Source organism: Linepithema humile, chromosome 8, assembly GCF_040581485.1.
Source record: "Linepithema humile isolate Giens D197 chromosome 8, Lhum_UNIL_v1.0, whole genome shotgun sequence".
Lineage (NCBI taxonomy): Eukaryota > Metazoa > Arthropoda > Insecta > Hymenoptera > Formicidae > Linepithema > Linepithema humile.
Window position 1 is genome coordinate 4,224,348 of NC_090135.1, and position 19,918 is coordinate 4,244,265.

At 25.9% G+C, this 19,918-nt stretch overlaps 2 protein-coding genes across 7 annotated transcripts in view; one reads left to right on the forward strand and one right to left on the reverse strand.

Moving 5' to 3' along the window:
• Itgbn (Integrin betanu subunit) overlaps nucleotides 1–19,918 on the reverse strand; it is a 53,283-nt gene that overhangs the window by 6,733 nt on the left and 26,632 nt on the right. The window lies entirely within an intron of this gene.
• Nucleotides 1,498–15,852, forward strand: LOC137001569 (uncharacterized). 5 transcript variants are annotated; one of them, XM_067360642.1, is made up of 14 exons: nucleotides 1,498–4,544; nucleotides 5,212–5,364; nucleotides 6,364–6,486; nucleotides 7,266–7,388; nucleotides 7,481–7,579; nucleotides 8,272–8,373; nucleotides 8,460–8,573; nucleotides 8,669–8,761; nucleotides 9,521–9,592; nucleotides 10,286–10,366; nucleotides 11,000–12,922; nucleotides 13,033–13,115; nucleotides 13,941–14,153; nucleotides 14,430–15,852. In XM_067360642.1, the coding sequence occupies exons 1-13, from the start codon at nucleotides 4,412–4,414 to the stop codon at nucleotides 14,031–14,033; spliced, it is 3,192 nt and encodes a 1,063-aa protein (XP_067216743.1). In that variant the 5' UTR covers nucleotides 1,498–4,411; the 3' UTR covers nucleotides 14,034–14,153; nucleotides 14,430–15,852. The 5 variants fall into 5 exon arrangements, with proteins under 5 accessions (XP_067216743.1, XP_067216744.1, XP_067216745.1 ...); XM_067360643.1 differs by having other exon boundaries at nucleotides 1,498–4,511; XM_067360644.1 differs by lacking the exon at nucleotides 8,460–8,573.

Sequence of the window (19,918 nt, forward strand, 5' to 3'; positions counted from 1 at the left end):
GTATGCAACATTATTTCGGAAATGTACGGTCAGACTGGATCTTTTATGCTTAACATTTTTCATGTGAACTTATGTACATTTTTCACTTAGCAAGCTATGCGCCGGTATTTTTGATTTTGAAACTTAGTCTCAAGATCAACAAAGTAAAGCCTATCTCAGATATTAAAGCCTATTATTGAGATTGAAGATTAAAGATTGAAATTTCATTAATCAGAACAAAAAAAATTTAGCTCCTTTCATTCCGATCAAATTTCAATCTTTAATCTTCAATTTTCAAAGCGTAGTTTGATACAGACATAGTGGCACGTAAATTGCTAAGTGAAAAATGTACACAAATTAACATGAAAAATATTATTAGACATAAAAGATCCAATGTGACCGTATAGTGATAAATTTTCTATTTATTTGATTATTATCATTTAGTTTAAAGGTAATAAAAATATAGATATACAGGGTGAGTCATTTTAAGTGACGCACTGAAATTTCTCAAAAATTATAGGAGATACAGAAAAATGGTTCAGACAAAAGTTGTTCAGGACAATGGAGGTCACCTATTTGTGCTAGTGACTTTGACCTTGAAGTCAATTTTCAAGGTCATTTGAAGGTCAGAGTTATTTTTTAAAATGAAAACCCCTATTTTTGATTCCAAAATCTAATAGCTGGTGTCAAGAGCTTTTCAAAACACTATAATGAAGTTATTTTTCATTAAGTACTTTTCGAGTTATGAGGCTTGTAAATTACAGTATTTTGACATAAAATACAAAATATCTTGTAAAACATTCAATTTTTGGGAATCTTACCTTAATACTTTTATGCATAAAATAATGAGACGAATCAATTGATATAAAGAAAACACATTGGTTTTAAAAAAAAGTATGCAGTTGCATGTTGCAAATTACATATTTTTTCTTGAAAGCAACTATGTGTTTTCTTTATACCAATTGATTCGTCTCATTATTTTATGCATAAAAGTATTAAGGTAACATTCTCAAAAACTTGTTTTACAAGATATTTTATATTTTATGTCAAAATACTGTAATTTACAAGCCTCATAACTCGAAAAGTACTTAATGAAAAATAACTTCATTATAGTGTTTTGAAAAGCTCTTGGCACCAGCTATTAGATTTTGGAATCAAAAATAGGGGTTTCCATTTAAAAAAATAACTGACCTTCAAATGACCTTGAAAATTGACTTCAAGGTCAAAGTCACTAGCACAAATAGGTGACCCCCATTGTCCTGAACAACTTTTGTCTGAACCATTTTTCTGTATCTCCTATAATTTTTGAGAAATTTCAGTGCGTCACTTAAAATGACTCACCCTGTATATTATATAATATAAATAAATATTTATTTTATTAATAATATTGCATTATATTAAAAATAATATTAAATAATGTTAAATAATATTTGATTAAAAATAATGCATTATTAACATTTTTTTGTATACTACTTATTATATTTCAAGCAATAAAAGAACATAATAGGGCATTGTTTTTACAATATTTTTAAAATGTTGCTGTAATATTGTTTGAATGATATTGCAAATTCATATCCGTATAATATATCTGCAACGTTGCACTGCAATGTACAATATTATAACATTGCTGCAATGTTGCTGCAAGCTTGTATGCTGTATGGGACATGTCACTATATATCAAAGCAGAATATGTGAGAAATGTGTGATTTAACATATGACGTTATTTTAACGACAAAATGATATATCGCTTGATTAACAAAAACTATTTTATATAAATCAATTAGTAAATATACGCATATAAAATTAACTTATACTTAAATACGCAATTCTCGATAAGAATATTAATTGTTAAAAAAATCATCAAAATTAGAAATTTTTTAAACTTCAAAATTCTCGTTACTTTATTATTATATCTAACTTTCTGTCGAAATTACAGTAGCCTACAATAGCGTTCGTTTAGTACAGCGACACTTTATATGGAACGACTATTTTATAACGACACTTCTAGTTTCAGTGAAAGTATTATTTTATATGAATCAATTATTATTAAAAACATGTATGTGATATTTACTTGCGCTCAAATACATATTAATATTAATGAATAATATAAGAATATTAATTCTTAAAAAATCATCAAAATCGAAGCACTTAAAGTTTCAAGATTCTCATAAGTTACGAGAAACCATGAAGCATAATATAAACAGTTAATTACAACTTAGTACTTATTATTTTACTTAGCAATAAACAAGGTTAAACTACAAGTAAGGCGATCCTGGAGCCGTCTGTTTTACCGATTTCTTTAAATGCAATTTTATTTCTTTTTAGCTGTTTAGAATAAAAAATTCTTTTCTGTAATTAAAATACATATGCTAATGCATCGATGACGACTCAATTTGATCGGATTTTTTATTCCATTTAGCCAAAAAATAGAATAACTTTTGTCTGAACCATTTTTCTGTATCTCCTATAATTATTAAAAATAGAAGGTAAAACACATCGGATTTATTTTCAGCCACTGTAAAGCGTATCTACAAAAATGTTGTTAAAAAAAGTTGTTTTATATAAAGTGTCGTCATACTATCCAAACGCTCTGAATTCTCAGTAACGTATTTATCTGAAATATCCGACATTATTTAACATTCATAAATATAAAATAGAAATTATTAGAAAAAATATAGAAATTTTCTATGTAATATAACAAGTGATTTCATAAAAAAGTATAAGATTCATATTATATGCTGAATGTGTAACATTAAAAATTTATATAACTATCATGCAAGCGCCCTGTATTGCTATAGAGGTTGATTACGTCAGACTGTGATGTCACAAAATTTCCTATCGTCTACTTTCATACATATATATGAAGATTCAACAGCAAGAAATTCTACAAATACCATTTTTGTAATAGAGAAAAAATTTGTTGATTAAAAAAGCAATCATTTAAAATACAGTCATTTATTTCAAAAGTATGCTCAATTTCTACTTCGCATTGCAAAAGAATTGCGAATTAAAGATTACAATTTAATTAATCAGAACGAAAATAATCATTAAAATTATATGATTATTGAATTTTAATCTCAGTTCGCAATTCCATAATTTGACACGAGTTTTAGTTCGTATTTGATTTTAATTGGTTTATTTGGTCTATTGGTCTATCATTATTATTTATGAAATATAGTTGTTTATTTGGAAAGTGATGTAAATTCAATTCTGAAAGAAATAGCAAATTTGGTTTCTTTCAACAAAATTTGAACTTGTCCTTAAAAAGAATTAATATAGATAATTAATTACTACAGCAAAAAAGAATTAAAAATTAAAAATTCTTTAAATGATTATAATTGTAAGCATACAAGCGTCATAATTATATTTACATTTATTACAGAAAAGAATATCTCAACATTTACAACAAGATGTATTGTATATATTCATTCAAATATAAAATTCTCTTTTCTGTCTCGGCACTCACCATTAGGGCTATTCTACAATAAGCCGTAAATCGTATAGTCATAAGAAATTGACCAATTACAGACAAATCACATAAGAATTCATCGACTGTGATTGCTCAATTTCTTATGACTTTACGACTCACGGCTTATTGTAGAAAGCCTATTAGTCTTAAGAAATGATAATCACAGTCGATTATTCTTCTGTGATTTGTCTGTGATTGATCAATTTTTTAAGATTAAGACTAAGATTAAGATTAATACCGAAGCATAAATTAGTCATCAAACTGTGTGATAATGTATAAAGATATGTTTGTTTTTAGCTAAGATAGTACACTGCCCGTCAATGATTCGCTGGGTAGTGCAGTAGCCCTAACTTATTAGTCTAAGCCTAGATCTACAATAAGTATAGCCGTAAGAAATTGATCACTCACAAAACATAAAAGAATAATCGACTATGATTGGTCAATTTCTTACGCCTTAAAGCTTATTACATCTATTGTAAATTTAGGCCTATGGCGAATTCCCACTGAGCGCGTCACGCATCTTGTTCTATTTTATTCCATTCCATTACCATGCAATAAAATGAGATGCTTTAATTGGTTAATTTGTGACGCTGACGGATGACGCGACGCGTGACATATACGCTCAGAACATATTTGTCAGTAGGAATTCGCCATTAGGTCGATAAGTTAGAGGTTAGAGCTACTGTACGACCCAGCGAATCATAGACGGGCATTATACGTGAAAAACAGAGACGATGATACCTTATAGATACTATCTCTCTCGACATCAAGATTATCAGGCAGAAACAAAGGCAACGTTCGTATTAAACAGTAACCTAGCAATAAACAAACTAACTTAGCAACGATTATTTTTTGTATAATCGGCTATGAAACATGTAGAAACGTGTACGTTCGCGCTTTAACCACATTCAACCATGCTATAAATATTATCCAAAGAGTTGTATTGAAAATAGAAATTCTAATATGTACGCCTTAGTAAAATTTCATGATGGTATTTATCACGTGTGCAAATCAAATCTTATTACTTGTAAAGGCGTTACAAAAGCTACATACAGTGATAGACGTAAGTACCCAGCAAATATTATAGCGAAAAATGGTAAGTTGGAATTTTTTTATATTTTATAATGTATATTTTATATACGTTTTCAATGTTATTATTATATGTAAGTAATATCAATCACCATTATACGGTGGATATCAATGTTTTCTAAACTGAAATTGCACGCATATCAAAATATATTAGCACATGCATGAAAATGATATAGAGAAATGATGTAGCGAAAAAGCAAGAGCTGAGTATGCTCTGATATGTGCGTACAATTTTAGATAAAAAGGCATTAGTCTCATTGTGTTACTTGGTAATTATATTATTTATAAAGAAAATACAGAATTTTACAATGTATATAATAGCAAATTTCTCTAAATCCAATATTCATATTTTTTCATTATTGTACGAATAATCATAATTTTAATGTCTAATTATTTTTCTATTTGTTTTCATTCCAAAAAGTATAAATATCAATTCAATTCTTTAACGATGGTTTAAGAATGACTAATTAATTGCAATTGATTAATTAAAAGATTTTTACTTATAGTAGAGAGAGAGAGAGCTTCATCAAAGCTTTATTTGTTTTAATATAAAAGTCACATGTAATATTATTTTAGTTTGAAGAAAAAACTTTATAAATATGACATATTGAATTAAAAAACTGAATTATTATTATTAAATAGATTACTATTGAATATCTTTTTTATCATTACAGATAACAAAGCTATATTACACGAAATAAAACAGAATATATTTGCAAATAAACCACGTGTGTTTTGTAAAAAAATTTATTTCCAAAGTAGAAAGAGAAATACAAAATACAAAAATTATGATTATGAAAGGACTACGAATACCTGCGTATTCAAAGGTAAGTACAATATTATTAATTATTGCATTAATTATTTGACTTTTTTTCATAAGCATTAATGTAATGTAATATTTATTTACTTTAAAAATCATTACTTCTGATACATTTAATTAATATCATCAATTATTTAATATGTCAATAGTAATATACTTTTTTTCTTATGTTAGATATTAACACAACGACTTTTATGAATACATGAATACAATGAATACAAAAACGTTTCTACTGTACATGCTAAAATGTAATGCATATTTCTTTTTTATTTTTGTATTAGATATTAACATTTTCTAAATTCAGAGAAATTTTAGCAATTATACACTTTTTAACAATATATTCATGTTTGAGTATTCATAAAAAACTGAGAATAATGTTTCGCAATGTTCTTTTTTTAAATATATGTTTGTTTTGTATTATAAAGATTACTTAATAATGCTAACTTTCAAATTATTTTTTAATAATAATCTGTAAATTATTATCATTTTCTCAAATAAAGAAAACGACAAATCGGAAACAGAAATTAAGACCTACAATTATAAAGACACTAATGTCTTAATATCTTTTGGTACGATTAATTAATATTATTATCTATATTATCAGTATATTATCAATATATTATTATCCATTATAACTTTATTCAATATTTCATGATATGGATGAGATGCATATAGGCCGGTATTCATAGTCGATTCTAATATTTAAGACCGTTTTAAGTACAGTCTTAAAATGTGACAGAGCCCTATTAGCGTCTTAAAACATTACTTAAGACGATCTTAAAATAAGAACGGACTATGAATACCGATCATAATATACTTTTTTTTCAAATACAGTCATTATGAATGCATAACCAAATAAAACGCATGATTGAAAGTTTTTTTTATCACAAATTTTGTAGGTGTATCAAAAAGTTTATATCAATCTCTTTAAGTATGTTTCTATAAATGCTAGAATGTATATTTTTCTTTTTTCCAATTAATAAATCAATCATCGACGAAAATAAAGGAAACGACGAACTGGAAACATCAGATATCCCAGTGATCATTGAAAAAAATAGAAACAATTGTTCAACTGAAACTGAAAGCAAGGAGAGTGGTATTGAAATGTTTGATGTTCCAATGCATAACAGTGAGTGTTCAAAATATTTTCATCTATTCCATGTATTAAAGATTGGCATAAATGCATTAACATTTAGCAAATTTAGAGTAGTTAGAAATTTTGGCAATAATCCACTTCCTAATTACACATATATATGTTTGACTTAATAATTTGTAAGAATAAAAATAATATTCTATAAAAGTTTTGTAAAATATTCTGTAAATATTTTGTAAAACTTTTTTTCTAATATAATTTCTTTCATACTAGTTTCTATACTAGTTTTTCATGATAAATGTTACTTTTCAAGGCTAAATTTTAAAATTATTTTTTAAAGTAATATTGTAATTATTGAATAAAGTAATATTTTAAAGTAAAATTATTTTTTAAAGTAATATCATGTTAAAGAGTTTATTCATTGTTTCATGACATATACGAGATAATATAATATAACAAATTTCGACAGTCACTTTCTAAAGACATATTCACATGTTTCATTATTTATAATTTGTAAAAATAAGACTAATATTCCGTAAAAGTTTTTTCTTTTTAATATACATATATATGTGTTTCGCATGAATGTTCACTAATACTAAATTTAATTTTTTTTAAAATAATATTTAAGTTATTATTGTTTTCTCCAATAAATAACAGTAATTAATACATATTAAAACAAAACGCATATAACTGAAACTTAATCATAAATAATTTTGTAAGAGCGTATTAAAAAATTTATGCCAGTCTCTCTAAGTACATTTCTATTACGAAAGCTAGAATATAATGCACATTTTCTTTTTTGCTATTACATTAAGATATAGATAAACCAACCATAACAGTCACTGATGAAAGTAGAAGGTATGACAGACCAGAAACAGCAGAAATAGAAATTAAGGATTGTGATTATCTAGACACCAGTAATGTTCCAACATCTTCTAGTACGATTAATTAATATATTTTATCCATTACAATTTTATTCAATATTTCATGATATGAATGAAATACATAATATACTTTTTTTCTACATCAGATATCAACGCAGTAATCATCGAAAATGGAAATAGTTGTCCAACTGAGATTCAAAGCAAAGATAGTAATATAGAAACGTTTGATGTTCCAATACATAACAGTGAGTATTCAAAATATATATTTCCATGTTTTCTATATATTAGGCTGCATTAACATTTACTAAATTTAGAATTATTAAAAACTTGGCAATCATAAACCAGTAGTCATATATATAGTCGGTTCTTATATATAAGATTTTCTTAAGTATAATCTTAAAACATAAATCAATCATATACAATTTTTATAATTTTATTAAAATTATAATAATACTAATCTTTCAAACAACACTGAGCCAGTGCTGGTAGCTCTGGCAACCAGTATTGGACCGTTCGTAAGATCAACACTGGATCAGTGCAGGCTAACTACACTGAACCAGTATCGTTTATCAGTATTGGGACAAACTTATCATCCGACGCTGCGCCAAAACTGAGCCAGTAGTGTTGCCAGTACTGCAATTCAGGCAATCATTACTGGTCCAGTATTGGGCCGATTGCAAAATCCTATATGGGTAAGGACGGAGCGGCAACAGAAAAGAAAGATTGCTATTATCAGGAGAGCACTGATCTTCGAGCATCTTCTAGTATAATTAACGAAAATAAGAGTAACGATAGACTAGAAACAGAAAAAAACTGTTCTTATAAAAAAACCATTGATCTTCCTACATCTGGTATATTTAACTAATTATAGATTATATCTGCAATTACTATTTGATTATATGAACAAAGTACTAATATATCTTTTTTCTTATATCAGATATTAATACAATTTTGAATAAAAATGAGAACGTATGTCACAGTGAAATACAAAATATAGACTGTAATATTAATGGAATTTCAGATGTGCTTTTACCTTGTGGTTAGTATTTTTAATATTATGAATTATCTATAATCTATTTTATAAGTTTTAAAGAAAGATAATATATTTTTCAATTTTAATATTAGATTTGGTTAGTAAATCAATTAGTAAATCAGTAAGCATCGATAAAGACATAAGCAATGAAAGAACTGATAAATTCAATGAAGTCTGGCAAGATGTTGAAATTTTATTATCTTGTGGTAAATTTATTTTCATATTTTTCATAATACTAGTTACTTCTGAAAATTATTTTGATGATAACTACTGATTACATCATTATAATTGTTTTTGTTAGAACCTTTGTCAGAACCTGCAAGTATACAGACATGTAATGCAGTTGAAAATAATCTGGAAATTGACAATATTAACATGGACGTCTCATTAACAGGTATGTTTCTTATTTTCTAGTTTGGGAAGTAACATGTTATTGTAACGTGTTATTGTTACTTTATTCTTTCTGAAACAGTAACATACTTATATTTTTTTTAGTAACAACGAATTTAACATTTTCTTTTATTGTTACTTTTTACATTTTGAACCTATTTCTGATGTATTGTTTATGTATTTAATCTTTAATTAGTATATTATTTTTTATATTTAAAATATCTTAAGTATAAAGATAATCATAAATCAATCATATATTAGTGTAGTTCTATGATACATTAGCTGCATATTTTAAAAACAAACTGTCTTTACTTTAAATTAAAAATTCACATTAAAATTTTTGAACATAAGATCAACAGTGCAAAAACGTATAAATTTTGCTATATTTATAAGTTTAATGAATCAACAATTTTTATTTGCATTTTAAGCATTTTAAAATATTTCTCTTTAAATTTGTGTGGTATTTTGAAATTAAGATTATATTGCTTTTAATAATATTTGAACAAAAACATTTAAAAAATAAATTTTTAAATTTGATATTGGTTTAACATTTAAAAAATAACGATGACAAATTAAAAGTAACTTTTAAAAAGTAACTTTCCCAATTTTGATTGTATTATAATTGAATATGTTGAATATTACAAAAAAAATTAATGAAGCTTAATATTTCTTATGCAGTAAGTAATACCTGAATTCATTATCACTTGCTGTTATGCATTATTAAATAAGCTTATTTGTTTTCATTCTATTTTTTTGTTTACAGATTTACTTAACATATCTCCATCTACATTTATTTTAGATGATTGTGTTAGAAGAATATCTTTTAATACTACTGGTATGTAAAAGTTAATTATATTTAATATTTTTGAGGAATTTGTAAAATAGTAGAATCAGTCATTTATAGGATTTAAAACTAAATATTTCAAAAACTATATTAATATCAAAATAAAACAGAATGGAAGTTATTTTTTAATATAGTTCAAATTGAGATTTTACATTACTCTTACAATATATCTTTCGCGTATTTTCTTGTAAATGTAAAATTAAAATTAACAATGTGACCACCTAGTTATTAATCACTATTTTCATGTAGTTATAATTTTGATTGCTAAGATTAGGAATGTTTAGATGTAAAAACACATGAATATTATTATAGGAGCTAGATACAAAATATAGTAAATGATCCTGACATCCTTTTTGAAGTATTAAATTTGTTACAATGGACATCATAAACAATATATATTTTTTGCAATAATATATGAAAATTTATGTTATAACAATTGTCTTTATTATCTATATTGAAAAGTAAAAACCTGAGTATGATATTTCGATAATAATAAAATGTTTTCCTAACTTTAAATTGCTAATATTATATATGAGATATCACAGATTGTTTGCAAGTTTCTAAGCAGTTTTTATTATTAAAATATATCATATTTTATAATTAACTTTTTAATTTTAAGTATTTAATTTTGATTTTAATTTTATAACAAATTATACGTATATTTTTAAAAATTTATATTTGTAGATGATACGTGTAATTCTATTACATGTCAAAATGTGAGTCAAATAGGAAATGAAGCAAATGTCCAAATATCATCAACACTTGGTATGTAAATTGTAAAAGCTCTTTTTGATTATTTTTGTAAATTTATTAAGATTCTTGGTCCTTTATTATAGATTTTAGCTTTATGATAAAAAAAGAGAAAATTTTATGAAGAATTCTTATAAGATAGTTCAAATAAAAAGATATATTTATAAGATAAGATTAATTTAGACTTTATAAAATACTCAGAAAACTTTTTTCTTCTGTTTTGATAAATATCAATAAAATTAATGTGATATATCTAATTAAAAACCAAATAACACACAACTTTATATCTGTTTGTTATATTTAGTACAGTTCAAAAAAGTTATTAAGCAAAAGAAAAATTTTCGGAAATATAAATTATTTTTCAATTATGTGATTTTTTAATGTGATTTTTAATTTTATAGCTTATTATCGATTTATTATTACAGTTATTGATTACTAAAGCAAAAAGAAAGTTTTTTTTCTATACTTTATTAAGTTATTTAATTAATTACAAATATCATTGTATATATATTTTTATTTCAAGATATATTTTGCAAGAATTTTGAACATGAATTTTTTCGCTTTTGATGTCATGAGTTGAGATAACTAAGGTAATGAACGAAATGAATTAAACCCAATACTTACCTAATCTACATCTTTTTTTTACAGACGTTGAAAATGGTAAAGAAAGTAGTGAATCAGAATATGTACCATCAGAAGATGAACATTTATCGGATAATGAACTGCCACAAAAACGCAAATCAAGCTTAAACACAACTGTAACTTCAATGTCAAGTTTAGATGCCTCGCAAATTAATGGTAATGGATGCAACGATGAAAATATGTATGTAGAGACTTCTAATGCAAGATCTCCTAAAAAAAACTATTGTATATTTTGTTCAAAATTGCAAACACAACTTGCACGACATCTAGAAAAAGTACATCGTAATGAATTGGATGTAAAAAGGTTTACGGCTTTACCCAAAAATAACACAGAAAGGAAAAAAATTATAGAAATTTTACGAAAAAATGGCAATTTTAAATTTAATACAAATTCGACATTGAATAATGGACAACTTATAGTATCTAGACGTCCCAATGAAAAATATAACAAGCTCGCCAGAGATTTTATTGCTTGCTCAAAATGTAAAGGTTTCTTTGCAAAAAGTACAATACGTCATCATTCTCGAACCTGCTTTGGAAAAGATTTTCGGAAGAATAAATGTATTATGATAATGGGTAGAAAAATTATGTGCAGGTTACATTCTTCGGCAAATGAAACTTTGAAGAAAATGGTATTTCCAGTCATGCGTGAAGACGAGATTACACGCATTATAAGATATGATGAATTATTGATTTTATTTGGAAATAAACTCTGCATTAAATACAAATCTCAACATCATCATGACATGATACGTGCAAGATTGCGTCTTCTTGGCCGCTTCCTTTTGGCATTAAAAAGTATAAATAAAAATATAAAAAACTTTGAATCGCTATATCGTCCAGCAGTATATGATGACTGTATCCATGCGATAAATATAGTTGCAAGATATAATGATGAAGAAAAAATATATGAAGCTCCTGCAGTGGCGGCAAACTTATCCACTTTAATTAAACACATTGGAAATCTTCTTATCGCAGAATGTATAAAGAGGGAAGATTCAGAAAAAAAGAAACTAGTTAAAGACTTCTTAAAGTTATTAGTTGTTGATATTGGGACAAGTGTAAATAAGACTGTTATGGAAACACAATCAGCTCAGAAAAGACGTAAAAAAGTTATTCTACCATCATTGGAAGATATCAAAATATTATATAAATATTTGGAAAAAAAGCGAATTGAAGCTTTTACAACACTACAACAATCCTTTTCTTATCATAGTTGGCTTTCTTTAGCAGAAGCTACACTAATATCTGTACTTGTATTTAATAGACGACGGTCGGGAGAAATGGAGCGAATTCTTATTGAAGATTTCCAAAGTTACGAAAAACTACATGAAAACGTAAATACCGACATTTATACATTATTATCAAAAAAAAATAAAAAAATTGCGGAAAAATATATTCGATTCTGTATTAGGGGCAAATTGGGCCGTGGAGTGCCCGTTTTATTAACAAAGCAGTTATTTGAAAGTATTAATTTAATTTTAAAATTTCGCAAAGAAGCTGAAATACCTAAAACAAATCCTTACGTATTTGCATTACCTGGCTATAATAAAAAAAGATTTAGACATCTTAAAGCCTGCATTTTATTACGAAAATTTGCAGAAGAATGTAATGCAAGTCAGTCTACTACTTTGCGTGCTACAGAATTGCGGAAGCATGTGGCAACATACTGTATTCAATTAAATCTTGATGAGATTGATGTATCTGATCTTGCTACATTTATGGGTCATTCTGAGAAAATACATAAGGATCATTATAGACAACCATTGGCAAGCAGAGATATATTAAAAGTTTCACAATATTTGGAAGCAGTTCAAGGAAATAAAAATATTTCAGATGACGAAACTTCAACAAATAACAGTTCCGAAAGTGATGAAGAAGCAAAACAGAACAACTTTAATAGCTCAAATAAAGAAAATATACATTCAGGTAATAACATTTTACATTTGTATTTCTTATGCATAATATTCTATTTCTATACAATATATATACATATATATATATAATTCCTTTCAAATATTCACAAACATTTATTTCAGACACAAATTTATATGACTTACCTGATGATATAATACATAATCAACAAAGGAATAGCGATGGAAAAAAAAACAAAAACGTTCAAGTGAGTATTTTACATTAAATATGTGAAATTTTAATGTTGTATGTTTTATTTTTCTAAGAATTGTTTAAAAATGTTTGCAGAGTCTTGTATCTTATATATACAGGGTGATTCAAAATAACCTGATGTCCTTGCAATGCCATATTCTTGAGCGAATTCTGAGACAATTTTTCCTTTTACAAAATTTTGTCCGAAGCTTAGTTTTCGAGTTATAATTGAAAATAGTTTGCTACTTACGAGTCCGATAGTTATAATTGAAAATAGATAGCAACTTACGAGTTCGGTACAACGGACAGACAGAGACGGTGTAATGCGTCATGAGACGATAGTAAACACTTGACAGTCTCATTATACGTTGCGCGTCCCTGCCTGCCTGTTGTACCGAACTCGTAAGTTGCTATCTATTTTCAATTATAACTCGAAAACTAAGCTTCGGACAAAATTTTGTAAAAGGAAAAATCGTCTCAGAATTCGCTTAAGAATATGGCATTGCAAGGACATCAGGTTATTTTGAATCACCCTGTATATATATATATATATATATATATATATCATAGAGATTATATAAAAGTTATGAGTTATAAGAGTTACAAGTTATAAGAAATTATGGCACAAAAGTGTTTGTAAATCTCATGTACCTATTTTAGTATAATGTTTAACAACATTTCTTTTTAAATTTAATTTTCAGTATACTTTTTATTTTATTTTTAGTATAATTTTTTCTTTTAACATTTCATTTTTTTCTCAAATTTATATATCATGATTATTATTATATATTATTTATACGTATATAAGTATCACTTTAACAATACTGGTTTTTTTTACTAGCATCGCCATATGGAAAAACTAAAAGAATTCGTTGGTCTCAGAAAGAACAAGAAACAGCACTTCATGCATTTGCTAAACATATGGAAAATTTAACATTACCCTCTTTGAGAGAAATACAAGAAGTAAAGAAACAGTACACTTCTCTTGCACAACGTACATCCCCACAAATAAAAACGTGGATACATAATAAACAAAAAGCTTTTCGTAAACAATGTGAGTATGTATTATGTTAATACTTAAAAACATTTTTAAAATAGAAAATTAATTATTGTTACACTATTAATGTGACAAAAGTAAATGCAATTAGTAAATTATATGCAGTTTTACTAATATATAATTAACTAATTTATGCAATTAGTAAATTATATATTATGTTATTTTCATAGTTATTTGCTAATTATTAGAGCAAGGAAAAGTATATCGGTATATTTTACAAACATACTCAATTGATTGTAAGTATTATTTTATGAATATATCTTTTTGTTTCAGGAATTTTAATATCTTTCTCAAACTTTTGATGTTCTTCTGATGTCACAGACCTTCTTGCTTTTGATGTCTGTCATATACTTATTCGCTTTTCTTAAGTTAAGACTGCATCAGTGAACAAAAGTATACCTATCAATAATAAGTTTATTTGACTTCAAGTTGGAGTTTTGAAATTTCATGAATATTTCTAGCGATATTAAAAAGATACGTATATTTTAAGTTTTATTCTATTAAGTATCTTTCAACTAAAGAAACTTTAAGATATATATGGATGTGCAATGACAAATGCAATATCTGTAATGTTATTTAATTTTGATTATAATTATGTAATTTTAAGTTTATGTCTGTCTATAAGTATATCTATATATTGCTGCTATACGTTAAAAAGGATGAAGATACTTAAATGATAATTGCTAGAGAGTGTAAACATTTTATAGTATTTTTACATACTTTTTAAGTCATTACTTTAAAGAAGTGCCTTTATTTAAAAACTAAAATAAGAGTGATAAAAAGCAATACTGTCTTATACTTTATATAATCAGCTATTTTAAAGCATAAAAGTTGTTTAATTTTGATTTTAGTTTATTATTCAAAACTATAGAATTATTCAAATTTACTATAGAATAACAAATAAATGCAAAGTTTCTTTACTAGCATTTGATAAAAAGTACAAATATCTAAGAGATTATATCTTTAATTTAAAGAAAACATGGTAACTATAGTACATTATTCTTGTGATATACTAAGTAAAATATGTCAAGTATAAATTTATACTGATAGAATGTGATATTTCATGTATTACAATAATTTTCACTCATATGTAGGAATATAATAATTTAAGTTCAATTTGTGATTAGATTTATTTGCATACGAGGATATTGTATCTATCTATGTATGAATGTAATCTTTTGAACTTATGAATGTAATCTTTTGTAACTTTGATGTTTATGTATTACTTTTATATTATAAGCAGTTATTCTACATTATAAGCAGTTATGTTCTATGTCTATTTAAGTCTTGTGTCTAAACAATGCTATTAATCGTTCAGATAAGGAAAGAATTGACAAATCGCATTTTAACTATTCAGACTAATGTGATTGAACAATTGTTTTCCATTCAAAATCTTGGAGCGATTTCTAATATTGCAGATACAAGGTTTTAGATATAATACTTGCCTGATAGAAAATGATTTTATATTGCATAATTTATGAAATTTCTTATGTAATTGATGTTCTTTATTTTTCTTATATATATATTTTACACTTTGTAAACATTACACTTATTTTTCTTTATTTCTTTATTAATTTGTTTTCTATCTAAACATATAAAACAGAAAAAAAGATTACATTCAAAATGTTATAAAAGAAAATAAATATTCTAAAATTATACTTATCTGAATAAAGAAATTAAGATTTAAAAAATCAAACAGATTTGATTTGTGCTTATAACTTTATGAGTAACATTGAGGAAATCAAATAGATTCGTTCCATAAGATAAAACCTTAGGATAAGTAATATTCCAATTAGTAAATTCTTTAAATTTGAAGACCGGTATTCATAGTCCATGTCTTATTCCTAGTGAAAATATTTTCACATAATATTTTTCAAGAAATGTTTTTAATTTATAAAGAACTTCAAAAAATTCTGTAAACTTTTTCAAATTTTGTAAGTTTTCTTCAGAAATTATAAAATAAAAAATCGTAGAAATTTTAAACTATTTCAGAATTTTACATAAAAAACTTATATATAGAAAGTATTCCAAGAAAAATTTCAGTTTAAGGCGTTCATTTTAATTGCACTAATGTTGCATTGAAATTTCATTCCTCATTCCTTTAATGCTTCAATGATACATTCTATTAATTCAAAAGATAAGAAAAGAGCATTTTTTTCTATTTAAAAATTTTTCTTTCTTCATTATTTATTAAAGTTTATATACAGTCATATGCAGTCTAAAATAATGACAATACTGCAAATCTATATTTATATATAAATAACACGCGAAATATGGATTTTCACTACTATCAGAGTATATTTCGAAATACATTTATATTATTAATTTTAGTTACCTAAAATGCATCTTAATACAGCGTCCAATAATAAAATAGAAGTAATATTTAAATAAAATAAAAATAATATTTAATTATATCAATAGGTTCCTTTTTTATAGCTAAACTATTATACTCTCTTTGTATTTAAAGAAATATGTATATATTTAATATTTGACAAAAGCAAGAAGGAAAATTTCAGTGCAACAATAGAAAGCAAGTTTATTAATAAAATCATCAACATTATTTCGAAATCATCAAAAGAAGAGAGAAAGCAATGCGGATCCGCATTTTACGCAAGTTACGCCTCATGTACACAGATGCACTGACACGTATCAACATGTCCGTTAAACTGCGCAAAACTATATGATTAAATTCATAATTCATTATTATGATAACTATTCAGTTCTAATTAAGATTTTTGTTTATTTTTGTGTAGTAACAACAGTTAGGGCCTATCTAGATAAACTTGCATAGTCGCATAAACATATGCATAAGGAAACTGATTGGTCCATTTCTTTATGCATTTGCTTATAAACCAATTAATTTCCTTGTATATGTTTATGCGACTATGCAAGTTTGTCTGGATAGGCCCTCACTAGATTATGAAACATAAAAGTATATAGAAACTGATAGAGAGGCAAAGAGAGCACGTCTTGTTATAAAAGATAACATATTTTTCTCATTTAGATAAATGTGTGAGACAGAATCAACAGTACCTATCAGACTCTAAGGTCGGTATTCATAGTCCGTTCTTATTTTAAGATCGTCTTAAGTAAAGCCTTAAGACGCTAATACGGCTCTGTGATTGGCTTATGACATCTTAAGACTATACTTAAAACGGTCTTAATTATAAGAATCGACTATGAATACCGGCCTTAACTCTCTCGGCTCGGCATTATTTGCTTATTTCCTATTCGGTACTAACTCCAATATGTTATACAGTTTGCTTTATTTATCAAAAATGGTTTGTTGCATAAATATAAATAATACAATTTAAAAATTAAGCATTCTTTCTTAAAATTTTTAAAAACTGTATTTTGAGATCAACAAAAAGGAAAAAAGATATAACGGTACATAGTGTGCCTAAAAAACAAACAGACTTGAAGTATATGTGAATAAGGCTGCGTTCGTTATGTTCACTTACGCGCTGAAAGCATCAGTCTGTCTTTCTTGTTCATTATGCGTCGAAGAAAGATAGAATGATGCTTTCAGCATGTAAGCGAGCATAACGAACACAGTCTAAAACTAAGGGTTGGTTTATAATAAAGCCGTAAGCTGTAAGCCGTAAGAAATTGACCAATCACAGATAAATTATGGAAGAATAATCGACTGTGATTAGTCAATGGTGTCAAATGATGATGCACCGTAATGTGATGAAATATTTTATTTGAGAGCAAGTAAAAATATTCAAAGTATATATTAAAACATGATTGATATCTCTGTTTGTGACGTGTGGTGTGATCTGTAAATAATGAGTGTAATTGTGTATTTAATCATGTCATAGGACTATAATAATTAATGAAAGCTAATTAAAACTTTGAGTGAAGTAATAAAACACTATATTATTGCGATTAAAATTACTGTGCCATGCAATACATAACAGTGCTGCAAATAAAATACATTAGTGCTACAAGATTCTGATTTTGATTTTAAGGTTATCTGCTTACTGTTTTTATAAATATTTAACAAGACATACATGCATGTTGTGTAGTATTAATAATAATTCACATGTGGAATTGTCACTGCTGCCAAGAAGCTATTAGAAGAGAATCCATTTTCAAAACACAAGATTCTTTCCAGAGAGAATTTATTATTATTAATTTCTTCGCTACTAGAATTCTGTGTAATGTTGTGGAAATATCAACATCTATTTATTCATCAAGATAAATTCTAATTGGACATTTGCTGTTACGTGTTGTGCCATATTAGTGAACAATAACAGAAAATATAATTGTGAATTTAGCTGTATAACAATACTTCTCAATAATTAGTTTCTTTCATATTCTTTTAAATTTGAATGGAGCATTAGAATTCTGTATTGTGTGATAAATGACACATTACGATATTTATGCAATATATAACAGTGCATATAATCTCTCTATATAATTTGTCAGCGTATATACATATATGTCTTATTAAATATTATTAAAAATAGTAAACAAATAACCTTAAAATTATAAAAATCTTATGCCACAAATGAATTTCATTCATGCATTGCACTGTTATATATTACATAAATACCGTAATAACTATCATTTATCACAACAATATAGAATTCTAATGCTCTACTTAAATTCAAAACATTATAAAAGAAACTAATTAGTTATTGTGATATTGTTACACAGCTAAGTTCACAATTATATTTTCTGTTCACTGATTTTTATTGTTATTTTTATTTTTATTGTTCACTGATATGGCACAACACGTAACAGCAAATGTCCAACTATAGAATTTAACTTGATGAATAAATAGATATTGATATTTCCACAACATTATACAGAATTCTAGTAGCAAGGAAATTAATAATAATAAACTCTCGCTGGAAAGAATCTCGTGCTTTGAAAATGGATTCTCTTCTAACAGCTTCTTTGACAGCAGTGACAATTCAATATGTAGAATATTACACATCGCACACATATACATATATGTTTAAAATATTAATAGAAACAGTAAGCTGTTCATTTTATTGTGTTAATATTAATTATAAAAATCCGTTTATGTTAATTATAAAAATCAGAATCTTAGCATAAATGTATTTTATTTGCAACACTTATTTATTACATGAACACAGTAATATCTTTTAATTGCAAAAGTGTAGTGTTGTGTGTATTACTTTACTTAACACTTGAAGTAAGAAGCTTTAATTAATTATTGTAGTCCTATGAGAGACATGATTATATACACAGTTACACTCACTATTCACACCACATCAAAAACAGAAATATCAATCATGTTTTAATATGTACTTTAAATACTTTTACTTGCTCCCAAATAACATAACATATTTTATCACATTACAGTGCATCCACATTGCCTTACAATGAGTCTTATTCACATGTACTTACTTAAGTCCGTTTATTTTTGCAAGGCATGCTATTTTATTGTTATATCTTTCTTTCTCTTTCTAGAAGTTCGCTTTTTTTTAAATTTTGATAGAGAATATTAAATTTTTAAATATGTTATATTATTCGTGTTAAATAAATTATTTTTGATAAATAAAGTCAGTTATATATAACATAGTTAGCACAATAGAAGAGGGAGCTAAATAATACCGAGAGAGATAGAATATAATATTGCTGATTTTGTCTCACACACTTTTACTTAAATAAAAGAAATAGAAGTTACACTGCAATTATTTTATTGCATACATCGAAGCATATCACTTTCTGACATATGCATTATAAAATTTTTTATAGTATGGAACATCAGTAAATTTGTATAAACA

Excerpts from the sequence above, each read along its gene's own strand:
- LOC137001569 (XM_067360642.1), top strand. The coding sequence starts at position 4,412 with ATGTACGCCTTAGTAAAATTTCATGATGGTATTTATCACGTGTGCAAA. Across the intron at positions 8,574-8,668 it reads TGAAATTTTATTATCTTGTG|AACCTTTGTCAGAACCTGCA; the intron begins GTAAATTTATTT and ends TGTTTTTGTTAG. Across the intron at positions 13,116-13,940 it reads AAAAAAACAAAAACGTTCAA|CATCGCCATATGGAAAAACT; the intron begins GTGAGTATTTTA and ends TTTTTTTACTAG.